This window comes from Patagioenas fasciata, chromosome 6, assembly GCF_037038585.1.
Source record: "Patagioenas fasciata isolate bPatFas1 chromosome 6, bPatFas1.hap1, whole genome shotgun sequence".
NCBI classification, from domain to species: domain Eukaryota; kingdom Metazoa; phylum Chordata; class Aves; order Columbiformes; family Columbidae; genus Patagioenas; species Patagioenas fasciata.
The window spans coordinates 10,595,460-10,614,725 of NC_092525.1; the positions used below are offsets into that span (position 1 = coordinate 10,595,460).

Here is a 19,266-nt window from a genome sequence, read left to right on the forward strand (position 1 = left end):
ACTCCATATATTTACAGTTTGCTCTTGACTTTCTCTGTCCTTCTGGGAATACGCTCAAGAAGAAGCAGCCCAGCAACCCCGACCAGGGAGCAGATGGTTCACTCCTACGGCACCATTAGCTGCGGCGAGAACCCCAGCAGCTGCACACGAGAGCTCGTTTCAACCCAATGCACCGAGGAGCAAGAGGAGTCCTTCCCATTTGCCTCCTAATGCAGGAAAAGCCATATGGGAGTGAGGCCCTTTAGGATTTTTAGTAGGTATCAGAAGCCACCATTACAGAGAGATGTGTCGTAGCTCGGTAATCACGATACCACTAGGAATCCATTCTTGCGATGCAAAAACACATTAAAAACTAAGAGGAATCAAAGGTGGAGAAGCCCAGATTCAAGAGCACACAAGCTATTGCAAATGGAGTAGGACACTACAGATGTTTTACAAATGCAGTAGGACACTACAGATGTTTTACAAACAGAGCAGAGGAAAATTGTATTTGACACAGCAAAAAAATATCTGCTGCTAATAATGCTGGAGATTGCAATGTTACAGAAGAAATTTAAACTGCAATCGTCACTTCTATAAGTAAGAAGCTTATTAAGAAGTGAACATTGTGCTTTGAAAGGGCAGCGATTAAAGTGTAAAAATATTTATTCATTTAATAACATGGTAGTTCACTCTAAGAGCCCAGGTGCCACAGTCCCCATAACATCAACGCCAACACGTCCCGGCGCTGTATGTACAGCGGCCTCTCTCATAGCCCAGATGCTCTTGAGAGCAAAGTTCCTACATACGTGCACATATGTTCGATGCCCGCCAAGTAGCACCATATAGCAGTGTGTTGTAGAACCAGGCCATTTATCACAATGCACATAGGACCGGCCCAAGCTGCCTCTCCATCTCCCCCGGGACAGCGGGGCGGCCGCCAGCCGAGCGGGGCCGGAGCGGATGTTCCCAGCAAAGCGTCGCCCATGCTCAATTACTCCATTCCTAAGGCTGACGGAAGGCTGTGGTTTCCCTGTTGTGCAGAACAGGATTCCCAGCCCTGGCTTGGCGCTGCATCTCTCTGCTCTGAATCCTCACAGAGCGGTTTGATCATTTCGAAATATCTAATACTCATTTATGGGATTAAATCAATAAAAAGTCGTCTCTTTTCCATTAAGATGTGCAGCAGATTTACAGATCAATTTTTTTCCTTTTGTACTTCAACTACTAACAAATAAATGGAATTTGAAATCTTGAGTAGGAGTTTTCCGACAAAATATTGCACTTGAAGCCTTGTTAGGATGTCTCCAACTGTACCCTTGATGTCTCATTTTAAATTCAAAATGCTACACTAACAAGGTATTAAAACACGAAGATACTTTATTTTTGTTATGAGAACCACTGCAGCGTCTGCTCTGTAAGGCAGCCCGTGATTGTTGAATTTTCACAAAATACCAGCCTTATGGGCACTGAACAGCATCTAGAATGCAGTGAGCTTTACAAACACAACCTTCTGCGAGAAGGAGCAATGAACAAGTTGCTCCATAAGCTGCAGGTCTAACACAGGTTATTTTCCTACAGAAAACCCCACCTTCACCCGCACGACCCAGCACCCTGGCTCCCCCTGGCTCTGCCCGGCTCCCCAAGGCCAATTCCACCGCTTGGCAGCCAAGAAGCACCTGAAATCCAAATCCTACCGACCTTACCCTTTGGAAACAGAGGCACAGGACAATACTTTGCCTCCCTTCCCTCTCCCACCAAGTCCAAGAAATCCGTAAGGGAACACTGAGCTTTACCTCTGCCGCTCCCGTTCCCCCATCAAACAGCTGCTCAGTGAGTGTGACAGTGACTGCGGGGAGCAGAGCCACGCACAACCCGAATCTTCCCCTTCAAACACCAGGCTAAAGGCAACGAAACTTGTATTTGAGAAGAATATCATCTCGAATGCAATTCTTTGCAACTAAGAGCTAAATTTATTTGCTAAATCTTTCTCCAACACGAGGAAATTTTCTAAAAATCGCTGTCAGCACAGAAGACAACTTTGATAAGATGTAAACCAGAGATGTGGAACGACAGCAGGAAAGAGAGCACCCCACGTATATTTCTCTGCATGAGCTACAATCCTCTAAAACAGCCGAACATTATTTCTGAGAGCTGATGAAAAACATTCACCCTAAAAATCAAGTCAAAGCTTATATTCTGAGTCTTTCATGGATTTTTAACTGTATCGACAAATCAACCACTGAGAAATACTGACAATAACTGCACCCGTTTACTCCTAAACCTCAATACACTGCTTTAGTCGGGATTAACTACCTGCCATACTCACCAGTAAGTTCTCAGGCTACATACATTAAGCTCCACAGAGCACACGATGAGCAATAATTATACTGATATTTCCCAGTCTGGAAGAGCCATCGCCGTACCGCATCAGACCTGATATCACTCATTAGCTCACGCCCTCCAATGTGATTTTATCCAAATCCAGACAGCGGTGTGAATGCAAACACTCACCAACTACTGCGTTAACATATTTATGTCTCCAAGGAAATAAAATGCTAAACGTATGGAGAATGATTTAAAATACAAGGTTATGCATATCTCTAAGACGAATGCAAGTGTTACAAGTCAAAATATTTCCAAGCCCTGCCTACTGCTGCCTATTTCATCATAATACTGTTCTGCTACTTCAAACACTAGAGCAGCTTGTTCTTAGCAAAGCATCTATCCATCATTTTGTAGAAACAAGCCCCTTACCACATTCACATACTGGGAGAAGGAACAATGCATTTAAATAAATACCTTAAAAAAGAACGATAAGTGGATCTGCACAGTAGGATTTTCACAATGAACACAATTACAAATCATTAAGAAATGAAGAAATCATACCTAACGTACTAGGAATATGATTTAATCTGTTAAAAAAGAAGCAAGCCTGCACAGTATTAAAACAAACAGCTTAGAAAAACATAGTCGGAATTACTCGCAAAATCCTTAGATTACCTTTTGGATCGTCTCAACATGCTGGTAGCAGGCAGGGAGAAATTGGACAGCACTGTCCAAAAGGAGTCAGACATGATCTTTAAAAGCTTTCATTGCTGGGAAAATACAGCACAATCAAGCTACTAGCAATAAATAAGGAACTAAATAATACCAGTGACAGAGCCAATGCAAATTCCCTGTAGACCTTGCAAGCTGTTCCATTAACGTGAGACAGGCAGGCGAGCGCACCCGCGGCTGCTGTTTCCATCCTCCAGCCCTGCCTCCCGCCTCCACCTTGGGAGGCAGCGCCAACGCGGTGTTTATTCCCTTCCTAATTTATACACACTTCCAAACTGGAGTTTCTTGCCTACACACCGTCCATGCTTTATATACATCTCTCTGCCTTCATCCAGTTACAATGGGGTGATTCGCAAGCAAAACCGTAAGCAGGCTCTGCTTGCAACTGTGAGTAACGCAGGGGTTTTTACGCTGTGTCTGCACAGCCAGCACCACTTACCGCCCAGTTTTTGTTTTCACTTTGAAATGGTGGCGCTCTGCTTCAGAACCGAAGCACACCGGGGGCGTTTTGGTTATTTTTTCAATTCATCATCCATCTTTAAGCAAATCCAACCTTTTGTCTTAAATAACCCAAGTGAATATTGAAAAAAAAAAAGGCTAACGATGCCACCTAAGATCAGTTTGAAAGCAGAAATCCGTTCTCCTGAAGTCAGCCGCCCCACATACACGTCAGTGACAGCAAACACCAACTCCTACACAGCACCTGGTGCCCATAAAACAACTCAGCCAGCTGAATTCTGACAACAAAATGCAAGCAGGAGCGTGTGATGCACACCGATGTTTCCTACACACCCCCGTGCACCTCAGCACAAGTTCAACTTTTCCCCTTTGTGCCCATAGAACCTCCTGGCTATGTTTTTGCTTTTTCCAGGGTCTAAACAAAACCTCGCTGTAGCAGTCTTTTTTTTGTTTTAATTCCAATATGCCATCTATTTTCTTTTTATTGTGGCTTTTTTAAGCCCTTCTGCCAGTAGGGAAGCTAATGACGTTCTCATATTTCAGCCTTCTTGAGTGGCTTTTTATCACAGCCATGAGAAAGATGACAATCAACAGCTGGCACTGCCTTCCATGCACAATACAGCCCTTAAAAATACACAGAAACGGCTGGGAGAAAGAAATCCCAGTGGGTTCCCTTTAGCTTTCCACAGAATCACATGAAAGGATTAGATGGTCTTCGTAACTTTCCATTAAATAACAGCACATTTTTAATCCAGGCATCTATCAAGAATTGCAGCATCTGATTCAGCTTCTAAACAGGGAGATGCGGTTTTGCTGCAGGAACCACATCTCTGCTCAATGCCATCACCTCTTCCAGCGCTTTTCAACGCAAATGAAGCTAAATCCCACTCTGGTTTGATTTCACTAAGTTAATTGAGAACATAACCAGACAAAACTCTGCCACTGTCTACCACTGGTGAGAAAGAATCAACACATTCACTTCTGTAACCGCATAATAACATACACCAATCAAGTGTAGCGACCGAAGAACAGCATCTTAGCGTTATATTCAGAATATTACACGACCTTCCAAGTCCACTAAGCCCTGGTATCGAAATCCTCAGGTTTACTGTCAGCTAAAATACGAATGGAAATTTTCAAGCAATAACGGGGGAAAAAAAGCACTCGGTTAACTAACAAAATAAACCCATCGCAACACAAATAAATTCCGCTGCTCTTGGGAAACACAGGGCAGGGCAAACAGGGCCAGAATGGGGTGTTCACATTATCGGACCCTCATCCATGCACCCCCCGTGCTATTCATTGTGGTTCTGCAGAGCGTTTGCCCGAGAAGAGCAAAAAGCGCTTTGGGGATTATATAACGCGGGTTCACAAACGGCGGGAATTGCTTTAACGCCTCATATTCCCGCTTTGCAAAACGTCCGTTCTACATCCAACAGCGAAATCTCAGCTTGCAAATGGGCACCTGCAAAGGGCTCATTTGGGGACTGTCCCCAGACGGTAACTACAGAGAAGTTCAGAGTCACGACGCCACACTTGGAGATGCAGCTTTTTTGCCAGAAAAACAGAACACCACAATGAAACCAAACATATTTTAAAAACATGCCATGTTTTAAAATACGTCAACATTTGCAAAATTCGCTTTAGTTGTAACAAACGTATGAAGCATAAGCATTTTCTCACATGTACGGTGACAAATGAAATCCTCCTAAGGAACCATATTACCACCTCTGCATGATAAGCAAAACGTTTTGTAAAATTAGGACTAGAAGCTTCACACCAGTTCCAAAATGGAGCCTTCTCCATATCAGAAACCATGCTGAGAAAAATAGTGTGCTCACACAAATATGTTATGAGTTTTGTTTCAACTCATGAAAAGAATAATTTGTCAGAAAAAGAAGGAAAAGAAGAAGAAGAAGAAGGAGGAGAAGGAGAAGGAGGAGAAGGGGAGGAGGAAGAAGAAGAAGAAGAAGCAGAAGAAGGGGAACAAGAAGAAGAAGAAGGGGAACAACAAGAAGACGGGGAACAACAAGAAGACGGGGAGGAAGAAGAAGAAGGGGAGGAAGAAGAAGAAGGGGAGGAAGAAGAAGAAGGGGAGGAAGGGGAAGGGGAAGAAGTGGGAGAAGAAGAAGGGGAAGAAGTGGGGGAAGAAGAAGGGGAAGAAGGAGAAGGGGAAGAAGGAGAAGGGGAAGAAGGAGAAGGGGAAGAAGGAGAAGGGGAAGAAGCAGAAGGGGAAGAAGGAGAAGGGGAAGAAGGAGAAGGGGAAAAAGGAGAAGGGGAAGAAGGAGAAGGGGAAGAAGGAGAAGGGGAAGAAGGAGAAGGGGAAGAAGGAGAAGGGGAAGAAGAAGAAAAAGAAGGGGAAGAAGAAGAAGAAGAAGAAGGGGAAGAAGAAACCTCTCTCCTTATAAAATACTTCCGCTCACCTTTCAGGAAATTCAGTCTCCATCAGTCTCGCTCATGCACCTTCTCCACTTCACGCCCAACCTGTGCTGGGAAACGCCACCTCAGAACAGCCCAGCGGCTCCGGTGCTGAGGGAGCATTTCCCTGCCAACCAAATATTTGGCTTCCAGGGCCTTCCCAATGACACCACGGCCACCAGACAGCTATAAATGGCCAACGCCAACGACTTGCCCCATTTTTGATCTTTACCATTACCAAGTAGGACATTAATTAAGCTTGACATTAAATGAGAATGCAATTAGGCAAACAGTCCACACAAAAATCACTTTCTGGACTTCTTTCATAGCAGTTGCATTTATCATCAAATACAGGCACCTGGTACAAGACCATCTCCTTTGGAATAAAACCTGCCATTTTAAAAGCAAGCTGGACTCCTTGTAAAGTTTGAAGCAGTACCAAGGAGATCACTGAGGTCATTTTGGAAAAAACATCTGGAAGGTCAAAACTCTATTGAGTGCCTACATTTTAAGTTGACTGTATCTTAAGAAAAGTTCCCACAAAATATTATTGACTATATTTCTTAAATATCTCAACCAGGCTGAAACACACAGAAGTCCAATAGCTTTCAAATGAAGATAATTTTTTGAGTCCCATTATGGTGAAGGAAAACTTATAATGGAAACGAGCTGAAATACTATAGGTCGAGAGAGGTTCTCCTGCCCCTCTGCTCTGCCCTGGGGAGACCACACCTGGAATATTGCGTCCAGTTGTGGCCCCTCAGTGCCAGAAGGACAGGGAACTGCTGCAGAGAGTCCAGCGCAGCCACCAAGATGCTGAAGGGAGTGGAGCATCTCCCGTGTGAGGAAAGGCTGAGGGAGCTGGGGCTCTGGAGCTGGAGAAGAGGAGACTGAGGGGGGACTCATTCATGGGGATCAATATGGAAAGGGGCAGTGTCAGGAGGATGGAGCCAGGCTCTTCTCGGTGACAACCAGTGGTAGGACAAGGGGTAATGGGTACAAACTGGAACACAAGAGGTTCCACTTCAATTTGAGAAGAAACTTCTTCCTGGTGAGGGTGGCAGAGCCTGGCCCAGGCTGCCCAGGGAGGTTGTGGAGTCTCCTTCTGTGCAGACATTCAAACCCGCCTGGACACCTTCCTGTGGAACCTCAGCTGGGTGTTCCTGCTCCATGGGGGATTGCACTGGATGAGCTTTCCAGGGCCCTTCCAATCACAAACATTCTAGGATTCTGCGATTCTGTGAAATACTAATTGGAAAAACCCTACCTCTTCCTAACTATTCAATCATTTGAATGGTTACATTGTATGAAGTGTCACACAAATACGTGACACTTTCAAACTTAACTTTTTTAATAGTCATATAACTTCTTTAATGGCATGAAATCCATTAATTATTCACTAGAAATATCCAGAAATTAAAACTGTTCTCTAGCAAAGCTCAATTATTTGGAGGAGTCACAAAGATTACGTTCTCTCTCTCTATAAAGGGAATATCAATTTTATTTTAAACTTTGAATTGTATACCAAACAAGCACAGAAAGTTATTCTACTATAAGTAAGCGTAAATCAAAGCAGATTAACTGAAGAGCTATTTGATCTGTATCACTAACAAAATAGTTAAAACTGCGAAACGTGGAAAAACTTCAGCAGAAAACTTTCAACACAAAGAAAGGAAGAAGTTCTTCCTACATGTCTCTAAAAAAGGGAGGGTTCCTTGAACAAAAATTACATGAAAGATGTGTGTTGAGCTATTTGGGGCATCATTATTATTTGAACAGTGACCTGCGCAGACGAAGAACGGGCTTTGAGCCGACTGCAATCTCCAGACATGTGAGTCTGACAGGAAACATTAAGTTGAATAGATCTTCAAGGTTCGCTTTTCTATCGTTATTTGCTAGGTTATACAAGCTTAGATTTCTTCCTTTTTTGGCAGAAATCACCAAGCCAATTCCAATCGAAGGAGCCATACTCTTGCTTTGCAGTTGTTCACGCTGATTTCAGTTGCTCCCTGGACATATTGATCTGAGATTAAACTAAAACCTGATGGCCAAGTGTTTGGAGGGTGAAGAACAACCAAACTTCCCCCTGGTGTGCATTTCCCACGCAGGGAACATCCCAGTGACTGCACTGTTAATGGCTCAAAGGATCAGAAATACTGAGGGAGCTAATGGGCACTGCACACCATACACCTGAATGAAAGCTGCCAGCTTCTCATGTAAATTTAATCGGGCACAGAGAGTGAATTTGCAGGGGCTGCCATCACAGTGGACGGCCTGAAACGCCATCTCATCCACAGCTTACGCATAAGCAACTGCTCTGATTTCATCGTCCTAGAACGACTCTTGCAAAACGGGTCTCAGATATAGAGGATGTTAACTACGGCTCTATCGTCACAATTAGTATTTTCCAAATGGAAACGCTACCAAATAGCGATAAGAAGCAAGCACTGCTAAAACACCAAGTTGAATATTTAATAAGATTCTTTGTATTTCTATTTACAAAAATATCGCTTATTAGTAAGCTAATATTTCATACAACACCATTCTTCCCAAACAACACTAGTAAGATATTTGGTAACTTCAATACAACGTTATTTCAAGCTCATAAAATTGATGATTGGGCTTAGATGCCATGGAAAGGTCAATCACCCTCTTTAAACAAGTTACTAGGACTCACGTTCTCTCCATGGCCCTGTCCTCTTCATGTGCGATTCAAATGTCAGTTGTTTTATTCAATCAGATGGAACCTCAGTATTTGACTCAAATTCCATTAGAAATGGTCTCTGTAGGGACTAAGGACTGAAGAACTGCCAGTGGATGGTTAAATCTGCACTAGGACAAGACACCGGCAGTTATGGTAGAAGGGATTTCAGCCGGCCGACAGCACGTTACCCACAAGAGCAAATCAAGCCTGAACTCTAAAACGACCTCTGCCATCCAATTTATTTCTTAGGTATAATTCGGGCAGTTTGCTCCAAGCTCACCCCGCAGTTCAGGACCTTCCTCTCCGCAGCTCGTTTCCTTATCGCTCAGTTAACACACCCAGGCTCGGCCGGAATGCTGAGGATGTTGTGATGCCCTTTTACTACAGCTTTTCTGAGACAAAAAGCTGCTTTTGAAGGATGTTGGCTAAGAAAAGTTATTCTGGGAGCAAGGGGAATGCTAATGTAATGAACAGGCCAAGAGGATGAATTTTACATTTTCAAGCATAAATTCTTAATGAAGTTAGAGCACGGGATAAGAATAGACTTCACAAAATAAGTCGTGGTGCAGAAGAGACATGAGAAATCAGAACCATCAGGAACATCAGGGGGGCTGGGATGCAAGAAGAGGAGAGTTCATCCAGTCTGCAAGGCAGAATGACATCCTCATTTGGCCATGAGGTTTTAACATCAATCAGTCTCTATTTTAGTGATAACATCTTCACAGAGGAAGCTTCGTTTTTAATTTTCAAGTCTGGAAAAGCCATGATAACATCACTGACCGGCAGGCAAACAGATACTCGAGGTTCTGAACCTCTGAGAAACATCTAATGTACCCGACAGAACGAACATGAGAACGAGCCTGGAACACTGAATTTATATCACTACAGATCGATGCATCTCTATAAACTGTATTACAGTGATCCTGGGAAACCTATAAGAGTGGTGCATTACAAACGTAACATTCCCTTAAGCATACATAATGTTTAGAAGCTCTTCTAAAGAAGATATTTGGTTGATATATAAGATTCCTAACCTTTATGTCCACCTATATATAAATAGGGACATACATGTAAGAGGTCTGGAACGCGGGATCGGATTTAACAAGTTAAGATAAATTGGCCCCAAATGAATTATCTCATTTGAAATAAACTACAGAACAGGCAGATAAGGAACTCTACAAGATTTCTGCAGTTTCCAGAAAAAAAAATCATTGTAAAATACCAAAAAATGAAGTTTGCAAGGCTAAATCTTACTACACTATAGCGTAACTCATTAAAAATGGCACAAATAAATCTAAACTAATACAGCTAGAAATAAAAATATATAACAGAACTGCTCATTTTTAAATAAACATGATTTATTTAGCCCACCTCGGCAATAAGCTTTTAAACCATATCAGATAGAAAGACAAAAGAAAATTCAGATAAATGGAAATACTCATCTTATACTCACTTTCTTCTTCCATATTTTCATCAGCAGAGTTTGCGTTAGACAGATTTATTGGGAGAAGGGAGAAAAAATATGCAAAATTTATTCACATTTTTTGTATTTTCTAATGCCCTACCTATAAAATGCAACTGGTAATAAAAGCAAATAATATTCCCAGCTGCAAATTATTTGGTACAACATGCAAACTACAAAACAAACAGATACGCCGGGACTCACAGATCACGCCCACAAACCAAGAGCACCTGCTTGGCTGAGAACGCAGTTTCTGCTGAGAAATCACGGCTTGCAAACTTGTTAAACAAAGCACTTTCCACAATCCCAACCACTTACAAGAGCAGCACGTAAAAAGTAGACTGGGGCCTTCTGCGGTGCGTTCTGCGCCTGCTGGTGTTTTTAATGAGGGGGAGGTTGCAGAAGCGCCCGGTCGCGGTGTTGCGATCCATGCTGCTCGGGAGGAGGCTGCGCACACCAAGCCGCGGGGCACAGGTTGGGACACGTCCCCATGGGCTGGTCCTCTGTGCCAAGGAGGAACTCGGCTGTAATCAGCTCCATTCTGGTCAAATTAATAGTATGTTCTCTGCGAGGGCAATGCAGACATTGGTGACTTAAAGCAACACTGCTGGGATGTGTTGGTTCACTTGGAAAATTGGACATTGATGTTGGAATCTTCTGGTTTCTCGGAAGCAGAATGAACGCACAGTCGCGTTAAAATGAAGCACAGAGGAAAGCTGATACGGATTTCTACCAGATTTCTTTTGGTTGAACTTTTCTGCCCTAAAACTTCGCTGAGAATTATAACTTGATCCATTCTGTTGTTAACTTAAATTTCTCATCTATTGCCAAACAAACCCGAGAATCACAGGAACACAAAAATAGGAACAACATAATAGAGAGCACAAGAATGATATTGACTTTCTCAGGCAAGCTGTAACACAAGCACGCATCATCACTTCTACCGGTGCAGCTGGTCTAATAGAATCAAAAGAAAAACTTACACAACTTGGTTTTATTTCCTTTTTAGTATTTATATAAGTAATTGCCCATCTCGGCCCAGAGACAGCACGGCTCTCATTGCACAGCAGGTCTTTCCCAGCCCGTGGATCAATAACACCCATGCTCTGAAGAAAGGGAAGGACGGGGAGGACAGGCAGGAAAACAAAAGCACCCAGAGCTCTTTCACCACGGCAAAATTACGGTTTGAAGATTTTATTTTAGAACATTAATGATTCATAACGACAGTGTAATGTAAACTAGGTTAGAAGATTATGCTCTCGAGTGCCACACAAGGGATTGAATGACTGAATAATAACCACTGGCGAATGTAGCAAAATTTTAGGGGATAAATGAGGGGAAAAGAGAACTTGGAGGGTTAGAACAAGCATGTTTTAGGTGGACAAACAAAAGCAAGAATAGAGAGATACTGAAGAAAAGGGGAGCAGAAAGGAGAGCACAAAAGGATACGCTATAGAGGTGAAGGTCTCTTGCAGGTCTGGCACGGTACAGTTTTGAACATTCAAAAAAGAGCTTAACTTTAAGATAAAAGTCCAGCTTAGTTCAGAGCAGGTGGACACAGCTGAAATAGCACAGAATTCCAAAAACTGGTGCAATGTTTCCCTGAAATCTTCGTGTTCTAAACTTCCCTTGTGCTTCCAGTTTAATGTTGATCTGCTCAACGGTTTATCTCACTACATCAGAAATTGCAACTCACAGCTTCCAACAGTAATTTTTCCAAGAAAACGGATCTAAAAGGGATCTCCTGCTCACTAAGGAAGCAGCTGTGCCACTCACTGTTCCTCCTCAGCTCGGGTCTGTTAAACTGAGCCCAGGTACTCAGTGTTAGTGCTACAGAGCGGGACATTAACGGCCCTGTTTGCACACTCACCGCCTTTCCAAGTCAAAAGTAAAAATAGCACCTGGTTGCCTCACAGTACAATTAAAGACAAGTTTTGGAAGATGCATGGAACCATCTACCAACAATAATAAACACATGACTGCCTGGTTATGAATATATGTTTCTTTCTCAGAATGATTCTCTTGCCAGGAATCTTTCAGCACGTGGGTTGTTTCTATATCTGTATTCAAGATCAAAAGGTCTTTGAGGGAGGAACTATGTGGAAGGAACACTTTTGTAGATAACTGAGCGCACTACTTTTGTTTGAGGAAATCACTGTTATTTGAGGATAAGGACAGAAAAAGCAACGCTTCAATATTTCCTATAGTCTCTTCAAAACCTCTGAGCTTTTTGTTCCTCACTAGAAGTTCTAGCCCGTGCCAGCCGGCCCATGAGTTGGCTCACATGCCGGCGCACCAGCAGATCCCAGCCGTCAAACACAATCATACTGAGAAAAACAGTTATAAACCACTTGGCTTATAGGTGAAACGGCCAGCAGACATTATAGGCCTCCAGCTCCTGAAGTCACAAGTGCGTTCTCCGATTTCCCAGGTCAGATCAGCAGGTTATCCTTCACAAGTGGGCCCGCAGAGGGGGCCAAGTGAGGCTGGAACGGGACAGGAATTCACACCTCGGGCTGTAAACCCAGAGTTTAACTCTTCCGCCACTGCAGCTCCAGGCGGGACACAGGGATTGTAGCATTTACATCACGTCTCCGCGTGAAAAAATCATAGCTCCATCTCCTAGATGGGAAAAACTATTCCCAAGAATAATAACTGGCACTGAAGAAAAGGAATAAAGTGAAAAAATTCCATTAAAAAATAAACGAATTCTTGGAAACGTATTCATTCAATGTGAGATGTAGATTACAATTCAGTAGATTACCTATTCAAAATTCAGCATTTCACATTATACATAATGATATATTCACAAAGTTGTTCTGTTACTCATTATTCCTGAATTGCTTATTTACGTGGTTTCCAAAAGTGACATTACGCTGTCTTGCAGGCAACTCTGACCAATTATTTAGTGCATTTAAGAAAGCAGAACCTGCATCAAATCAAGCACTAAACCAGGAAGATATCACTTACTGCAAAAATGAACAATTTCCAAATGTCTTTCAAGCCCTCTTTGTTAATCCTCTGACATTTGTCAAATAGAAAATTCTAACTAAAATCAACTCTTAAAACCTGCATCAAGAGCTTTTAAAATAAAAGGAAATTTAAGTAGAGAGAGGAAACTACCACCAACTCTTGACAAGCCTTGAGGTATTTCCAAATAAAAAATACAAAGAACTTCATCAAGTTTGAATTCTGAAATGTTTTTTATCTTCCCTAAAAATACGGAACTTCTGTCTGCAGGTGCTGCCCTGCTGTTGTAAAATACGTGTAGTCTTCAAAACCCAAACCACAGGTGACTCGGGGTGGCACATGCCCAGAATACGGCCTTATACTCTGGAAGGGATTTCTGCTCCTGCCTTGAAGTAGAAGGATGGGAGTTACAAGACCATCGTCAAGATAAAGAGCCAAAGTCTCACAGGAGACCTGCGGACACGAGGGGGATGTGTCCATCCCCACCCCTCGGTGTGACACCGGGACACCCATCCCTTCCCTGGGGGTCCTGGGGACAGCAGGGTGACCATGAGCCAGCACTGGGCCCTTGTGGCCAGGAAGGCCAATGGTACCTGGGGTGGGTTAGAAGGGGGTGGTCAGTAGGTCAGAGAGGTTCTCCTGCCCCTCTGCTCTGCCCTGGGGAGACCACACCTGGAATATTGTGTCCAGTTGTGGCCCCTCAGTTCCAGAAGGACAGGGAACTGCTGCAGAGAGTCCAGCGCAGCCACCAAGATGCTGAAGGGAGTGGAGCATCTCCCGTGTGAGGAAAGGCTGAGGGAGCTGGGGCTCTGGAGCTGGAGAAGAGGAGACTGAGGGGGGACTCATTCATGGGGATCAATATGGAAAGGGGGAGTGTCAGGAGGATGGAGCCAGGCTCTTCTCGGTGACAACCAATGGTAAGACAAGGGGTAACGGGTACAAACTGGAACACAAGAGGTTCCACATAAATATGAGAAGAAACTTGTTCCTGGTGAGGGTGGCAGAGCCTGGCCCAGGCTGCCCAGGGGGGTTGTGGAGTCTCCTTCTCTGCAGACATTCAAACCCGCCTGGACACCTTCCTGTGGAACCTCAGCTGGGTGTTCCTGCTCCATGGGGGATTGCACTGGATGAGCTTTCCAGGTCCCTTCCAACCCCTCACATTCTGGGATTCTGTGTCTCCCTGCAGCAGCCGCCGCGTCCCAAATCACGCTCATGCACCAGACGAGCCACAGCTCTAAATGCAGGTCTCCTCTCACCCACTGCAACAGCTTATACGAAAAAGTCTTTAAATAAAGGCAGACACCCCTCCCAGTACATCTGTTGAATGTCTATGTATAGCATATTCTTGTTACTTACCACAGTTATTGATTAAATGCTTGTTTCCTAGAATAGGGGGTTTATGCAAATAAACTAATACGCTCCTAAATTATATCACAGATGTCCATAAAATCCCAATTATATAAAACTCCTAACATTGTAATTACACACTGATCAAGTAATTATGTACTGTGCTCAAACACTGAGTGTTTTGGAGGAACATTAGGTTTCCCATTTTGTTTTACTTAAATAAGACAGCAAGGATTTGACCACTATCACATTCAGAAACGGTGACCAGATAGTGGACAGGCTGGAAAGAACAACCACAAACAAACTATGAAGCTATTCTGCAAAGCTATACAAAAATCAATAGTTATTATCACTAGACATTATTAAGGGTAGAACCTCCATGGGAAAACATTCTGATAAAATAATATCTACTATATAGCCCTGTAAGAACACGAATTCTTGAAATCAAAACGCATGAGAAAATATCCCTTGGATAATCCATCTGAACCCAACTCTTCCCTTGGTTTGTTAGGATATAGCAAATTTCCACTGAGATGTCACCTCACCTGCTGCACCCAGAGGCAGAAATGCAGCACCAGAACACGTTCACCCTTGTGACCACAAATCAACCTGTTACCCAAAGTACTGAAACCAGTTTATGTCTTGCTGAGGGTGACACAGAAGGTCATGGAAATGCACGTTCCTTTAATCTCATGGCCCATCCCATCACTACTAAGTTACAACAATTTATTCATCATGTCTTCTAAGTAACTTGACATCAAGAAAAGCTGTAAATCTATATTTCAGACAAATACGGGGTAATAAGCTACAAAGACCTGCCAACTCATAAAGAGGACCAGCTGTGAAACACGGCCTCATTTTCTCCTTCAGTAACTTGACTTCGCTGCTGCCCCTAGAAGAGCGAAAGCCAGATCCCAAGTATGAGCCAAGGCTTTGGTTTAATTTTGGACACCATTCTCTTTTCTTCCTAAAGATACACGACCTCAATTCCAACCCGTGGTTCTATCGATATAGCAGTCTGACTTCACCTGCTATCAAGTTTTTATTGTAATCGTGCCGCTTCACATTTCCTTTTACTCTTTTGAAAGGTTTCCATTCTTTCCAGTTGTTCAAGGCTATGTGCAAAATACTTTCACTCTTAATTAGGTTAATTCTGTCAGAAGGCATGAAGTAGCTGTAGAACGCACTTGATGTCAGATGCACCAACAGTTCATCCATCCATGTAAAAATATCAACAGGAAAACAGGCAAGAAGGGGAAGGCTGTGTCAATACTATAAGTGAAATACACTGGTGGTAAAAATAAACATCTAAAATGAAGGCATACACTCTTTTAGTGCCATTTTCCACCAGTTCCCAGTATCACTTGCACCGCCTGGCGAACCGGGGGTGTCAAGCTGAGCAGATTGGGGAGAGCAGTAAGGACCCAGAGGAACTTTGCTCTAACGAGCAGGAATGGTCGGCACTGGTACCGTAACCAAGTAAACAGCACTACAACAAAGCCCCGCAGGATAAAACGGGATCAAGAGCTGCACAGGTGAAAGCAGCGAGGACGAAAATAAAAAGTTATTATAGCAGACCTAAGCTCTTCCACAGAACCATGTATCTGTGAATCATCAACCAGTCAGTATATAGAGAGCAGATGGCTGAACGTCCCCATATGTGACAAATGTTAAGAGTCCATAGTAACAGTGGGATATAATTAAGACTTTTCTATGAACTATTCTTAAAGAGAAAATGATTCACTGACCCATGTTAAAACCTGAAGATTGAAGGATTCTCAGAGGAAGAAAAGCAGTAAATACCAAAAAGGTTTTTGAAAATAATCGATAATCATTAACAGCTTCTCCAGAAAGAACACTTCTCAATGACCTTTAACAATAATCTAATTTTGATAATTAATTAGCATTTACAAGTCTGTTCATTAGCCCCAATGTCAAACAGCATTTAATTGCATTTCATCACCCTTGTAAAGGAACATTAACCAGGACCAGCACTTACATTTAAAAAGCAAAATAAAACAAAAAAATAACTTAAAGCGATATTGATGTCAATACCATTAAAATGCTGGGAGTCTGCTCTTTAGTCACCGCCCTTCATTGCACTGCAAGCCTTGCCAAACAAGCACCTTATTAAGATCTTCCCCCAGGTCTGGCCAACGCACAGGGAACGCGGCCGGGGGGAACCGCTCTGCCCACGGCAGCACAGAACAAGGACGGCCACACACACCATCCCTTTCCTCTGCTGACAGCCTGATTTCCACCCAACAGATGTAATGTATGTTACTCTCCATTAGAGGGACAGATGCCTAAAATAGCTCAACTTCACATTTTCTTGTTACTCCGAGCAGAGCTGGCCAGCAAAAGCAATCTCCCTCTGAAATAACAGTCTGGGTTCAGGGGCGATTGAATTACCACCTGATGAGCAACTGAAATCTGAGCAGCAACACCCACTCTGCAGCATGCGAACTCCCATGGGTCTGCTGGCTCCAGTTTTCAGTAGGTACCACAGAGCTCGGATTTCATAACCACGCACACAAAGGAGGGAGAGATAATCCTGGAGAAAAAATACACCAGTCAAGCTCTTAAACGCTTCAATACAAACTGAGCTGGTGTGGACTTTATTTTGTCCCATTTACAAACTCTTGCACCCCATCTTTAAGCCTGCTAACAGGCCTGATTTTACTCGTTAAGCTTTGCAGAGCCCATGCTTGGAGACAGAGACCTCAGCCTGCTGGCTTCCACAGGACACTCCTGTGCATTTACAAGCAAGAGAACAGAGCGCAGCGTGTTATTACACACCCACTGCTCCAGGCTGGGCTTTCTAAGGACCCCACTCTAGGCTGGTTTAAGTTGGTTTTCTTGACATGAGCGATGACTGTGAGGGTTCCTTTGCTGCACATGCACTGGGAAGCCAGCACAAGCTACAACCGGGAATTTGCATGCACACACTGGTAGACAAGTTCCTATTCCTTACCTCTTTTTATCCTCTTTCCTGCATAGGGCCTTAAACTACATATGAACTAGAAAAATTCGTACCAACAAGCAACATCAACCTGAACGCTAAATGGTTGGAAGTAAATTAAGACTACAAAGCTGTTCCTTTCTGTTAGAGATTATTCTCTTCAGCTATAAAGCTGGTAAGTAAGTTCATAAAAGGTTACAGCAACACCAAACTGTTAGAAGTTCCTGGTTGATACCTCTCCTTACCTCCACTGGAAAGGATGGCTGTGGCATGGGCTAGACGGGTTGCTCTGGGCTTGTGAGCTCAGGTAAAACACTAGAGGAGAAGTAACAAGCGCACAATCGGCACTGAATGGGAATTTAAGGTGCTGCGGAGCTGGAGCAGGTGTAGGAGAGAACGTGTGCTGCTGGACGTCACCTCCTCGGCAGCGGGACAACAAAGGAGAGGAGATTCTGACAAGGTACCACAGCAGAAAAGAAACAGATCGGAGTCACTATCACATCTTCTGTTTCGATAAAGAAACAAGATATATTTCCAAAACACCAGTTATATCTTCTTAATAAATGCAATAAGTGGTCAAAAGTCATGGTTTTGATTATCATACAAATCAAAATGTATTTGTTAGTCATATGCGATGTTATTTTTTCACTATGAAACTCTGCCAATCTCGAATTAGCTAAATCCTTTTTATTTTGTAGTGATTCCCAGGCTTTGTGGAACACACAACCCTGTCAATCCTTCATGTAAAACTTCTAATTGAGAAAAACGTACAAAGTTGATAATGGCACCAGTAAAGGACATGGAGCATTTCTATCACAGCCTTCACAGATTGAGGTTTGGGAGCCATGGGTCCGTGCCACGGCTGCTGCAAGAATAGAAAGATACAACTGCGAAAACACCAATTATCCAAACCATTAACTGAAAACAACATGGAACACCGGCAGTGTTTTATAACAACAACTGATTAAGCCTGGAAGCAGCGCTGCAAAATGGCTTTATTCTAATTTTAGCCGTGGGGAAACTGAGGCACAAAGCGGTTCAGTGCCTCATTTATAGCGCAGCACTGGGATTACAGCAGCAGGGTGAGCCGCCAGCACCCATGGGTGCACACGGGGAGCACAGGAAATGGCCCAAAGCAGCTGCTTTCCAAAAAGCTGCCAACAGCCTTCTACATATATATATATATATATATATATATATATATATATATATATATATATATAAAACAAGTTCAGACACCTACTTTATTGAACTATATACGACGAGATGCCCTTCACTAGAAACAGAGTAAAAGTTAACTTACAAACATGGGTGTTATAAAGCCTGCTTGTGCATTAGAATACAAACTAGTGCCGCTGTATTTTTACAACTATAACTTTTATTCTGACTGAGGGATTAAAAAAATGTTTCTATTTACCCTACCTAAGCACAAAAGGGAAATCTGGGGCACGCTGCAGTTTTGTTTACCACTCAGACATTTTACACTGAAAGTCCAGAGGTCAAGCGTGTTTATCAATCTTTCTTGTTTTAAATTTCCTAATGAATCCAAATAATTGCCAGCAAGTAACCTTTCCATAGTGGAAATCCTCCCCGGCAGCAATCTCTGCTTAAGGAGCTGATGAGCTTTCCAGGCATAGACAGGAAAGGTTAAGCTGCCTCTGACTCTGCTCCTCCCCTCGCTGCCTATGTGACGGTCATTTAACCTCCTCTGCCCATACACAGACTATTAATATGCAATTTCTTTAAGTTTAACGCATAGCGCTAATAAATATAATCATGAATATCATAAACAGCGGTTCAAATTGGTAGATTTCAAGGCATTTATAAAGGATGCAAGCGTTAAAAAGGAATTTGCTTGTTTCAGTTTCATGTGTAGAAATGTAAATAAGGATTCTCTTTTCATCG

The 19,266-nt window shown here is 43.0% G+C and overlaps 2 protein-coding genes across 11 annotated transcripts in view; one reads left to right on the top strand and one right to left on the bottom strand.

Moving 5' to 3' along the window:
* Positions 1 to 19,266, top strand: part of PRDX1 (peroxiredoxin 1) — a 341,280-nt gene that overhangs the window by 110,893 nt on the left and 211,121 nt on the right. The window lies entirely within an intron of this gene.
* Positions 1 to 19,266, bottom strand: part of MAST2 (microtubule associated serine/threonine kinase 2) — a 183,384-nt gene that overhangs the window by 79,597 nt on the left and 84,521 nt on the right. For 6 of the 10 annotated variants that reach the window (XM_071809900.1, XM_071809901.1, XM_071809899.1 and 3 more), the window contains one exon: positions 17,607 to 17,813. The exons of 3 other annotated variants lie outside the window; for them this stretch is intronic. In XM_071809900.1, coding sequence (XP_071666001.1) covers positions 17,607 to 17,813 — 207 coding nt within the window. Of the gene's footprint in view, positions 1 to 2,982; positions 3,018 to 17,606; positions 17,814 to 19,266 lie in introns of those variants that run through there. One more of the 10 variants, XM_071809906.1, reaches the window with a different exon arrangement.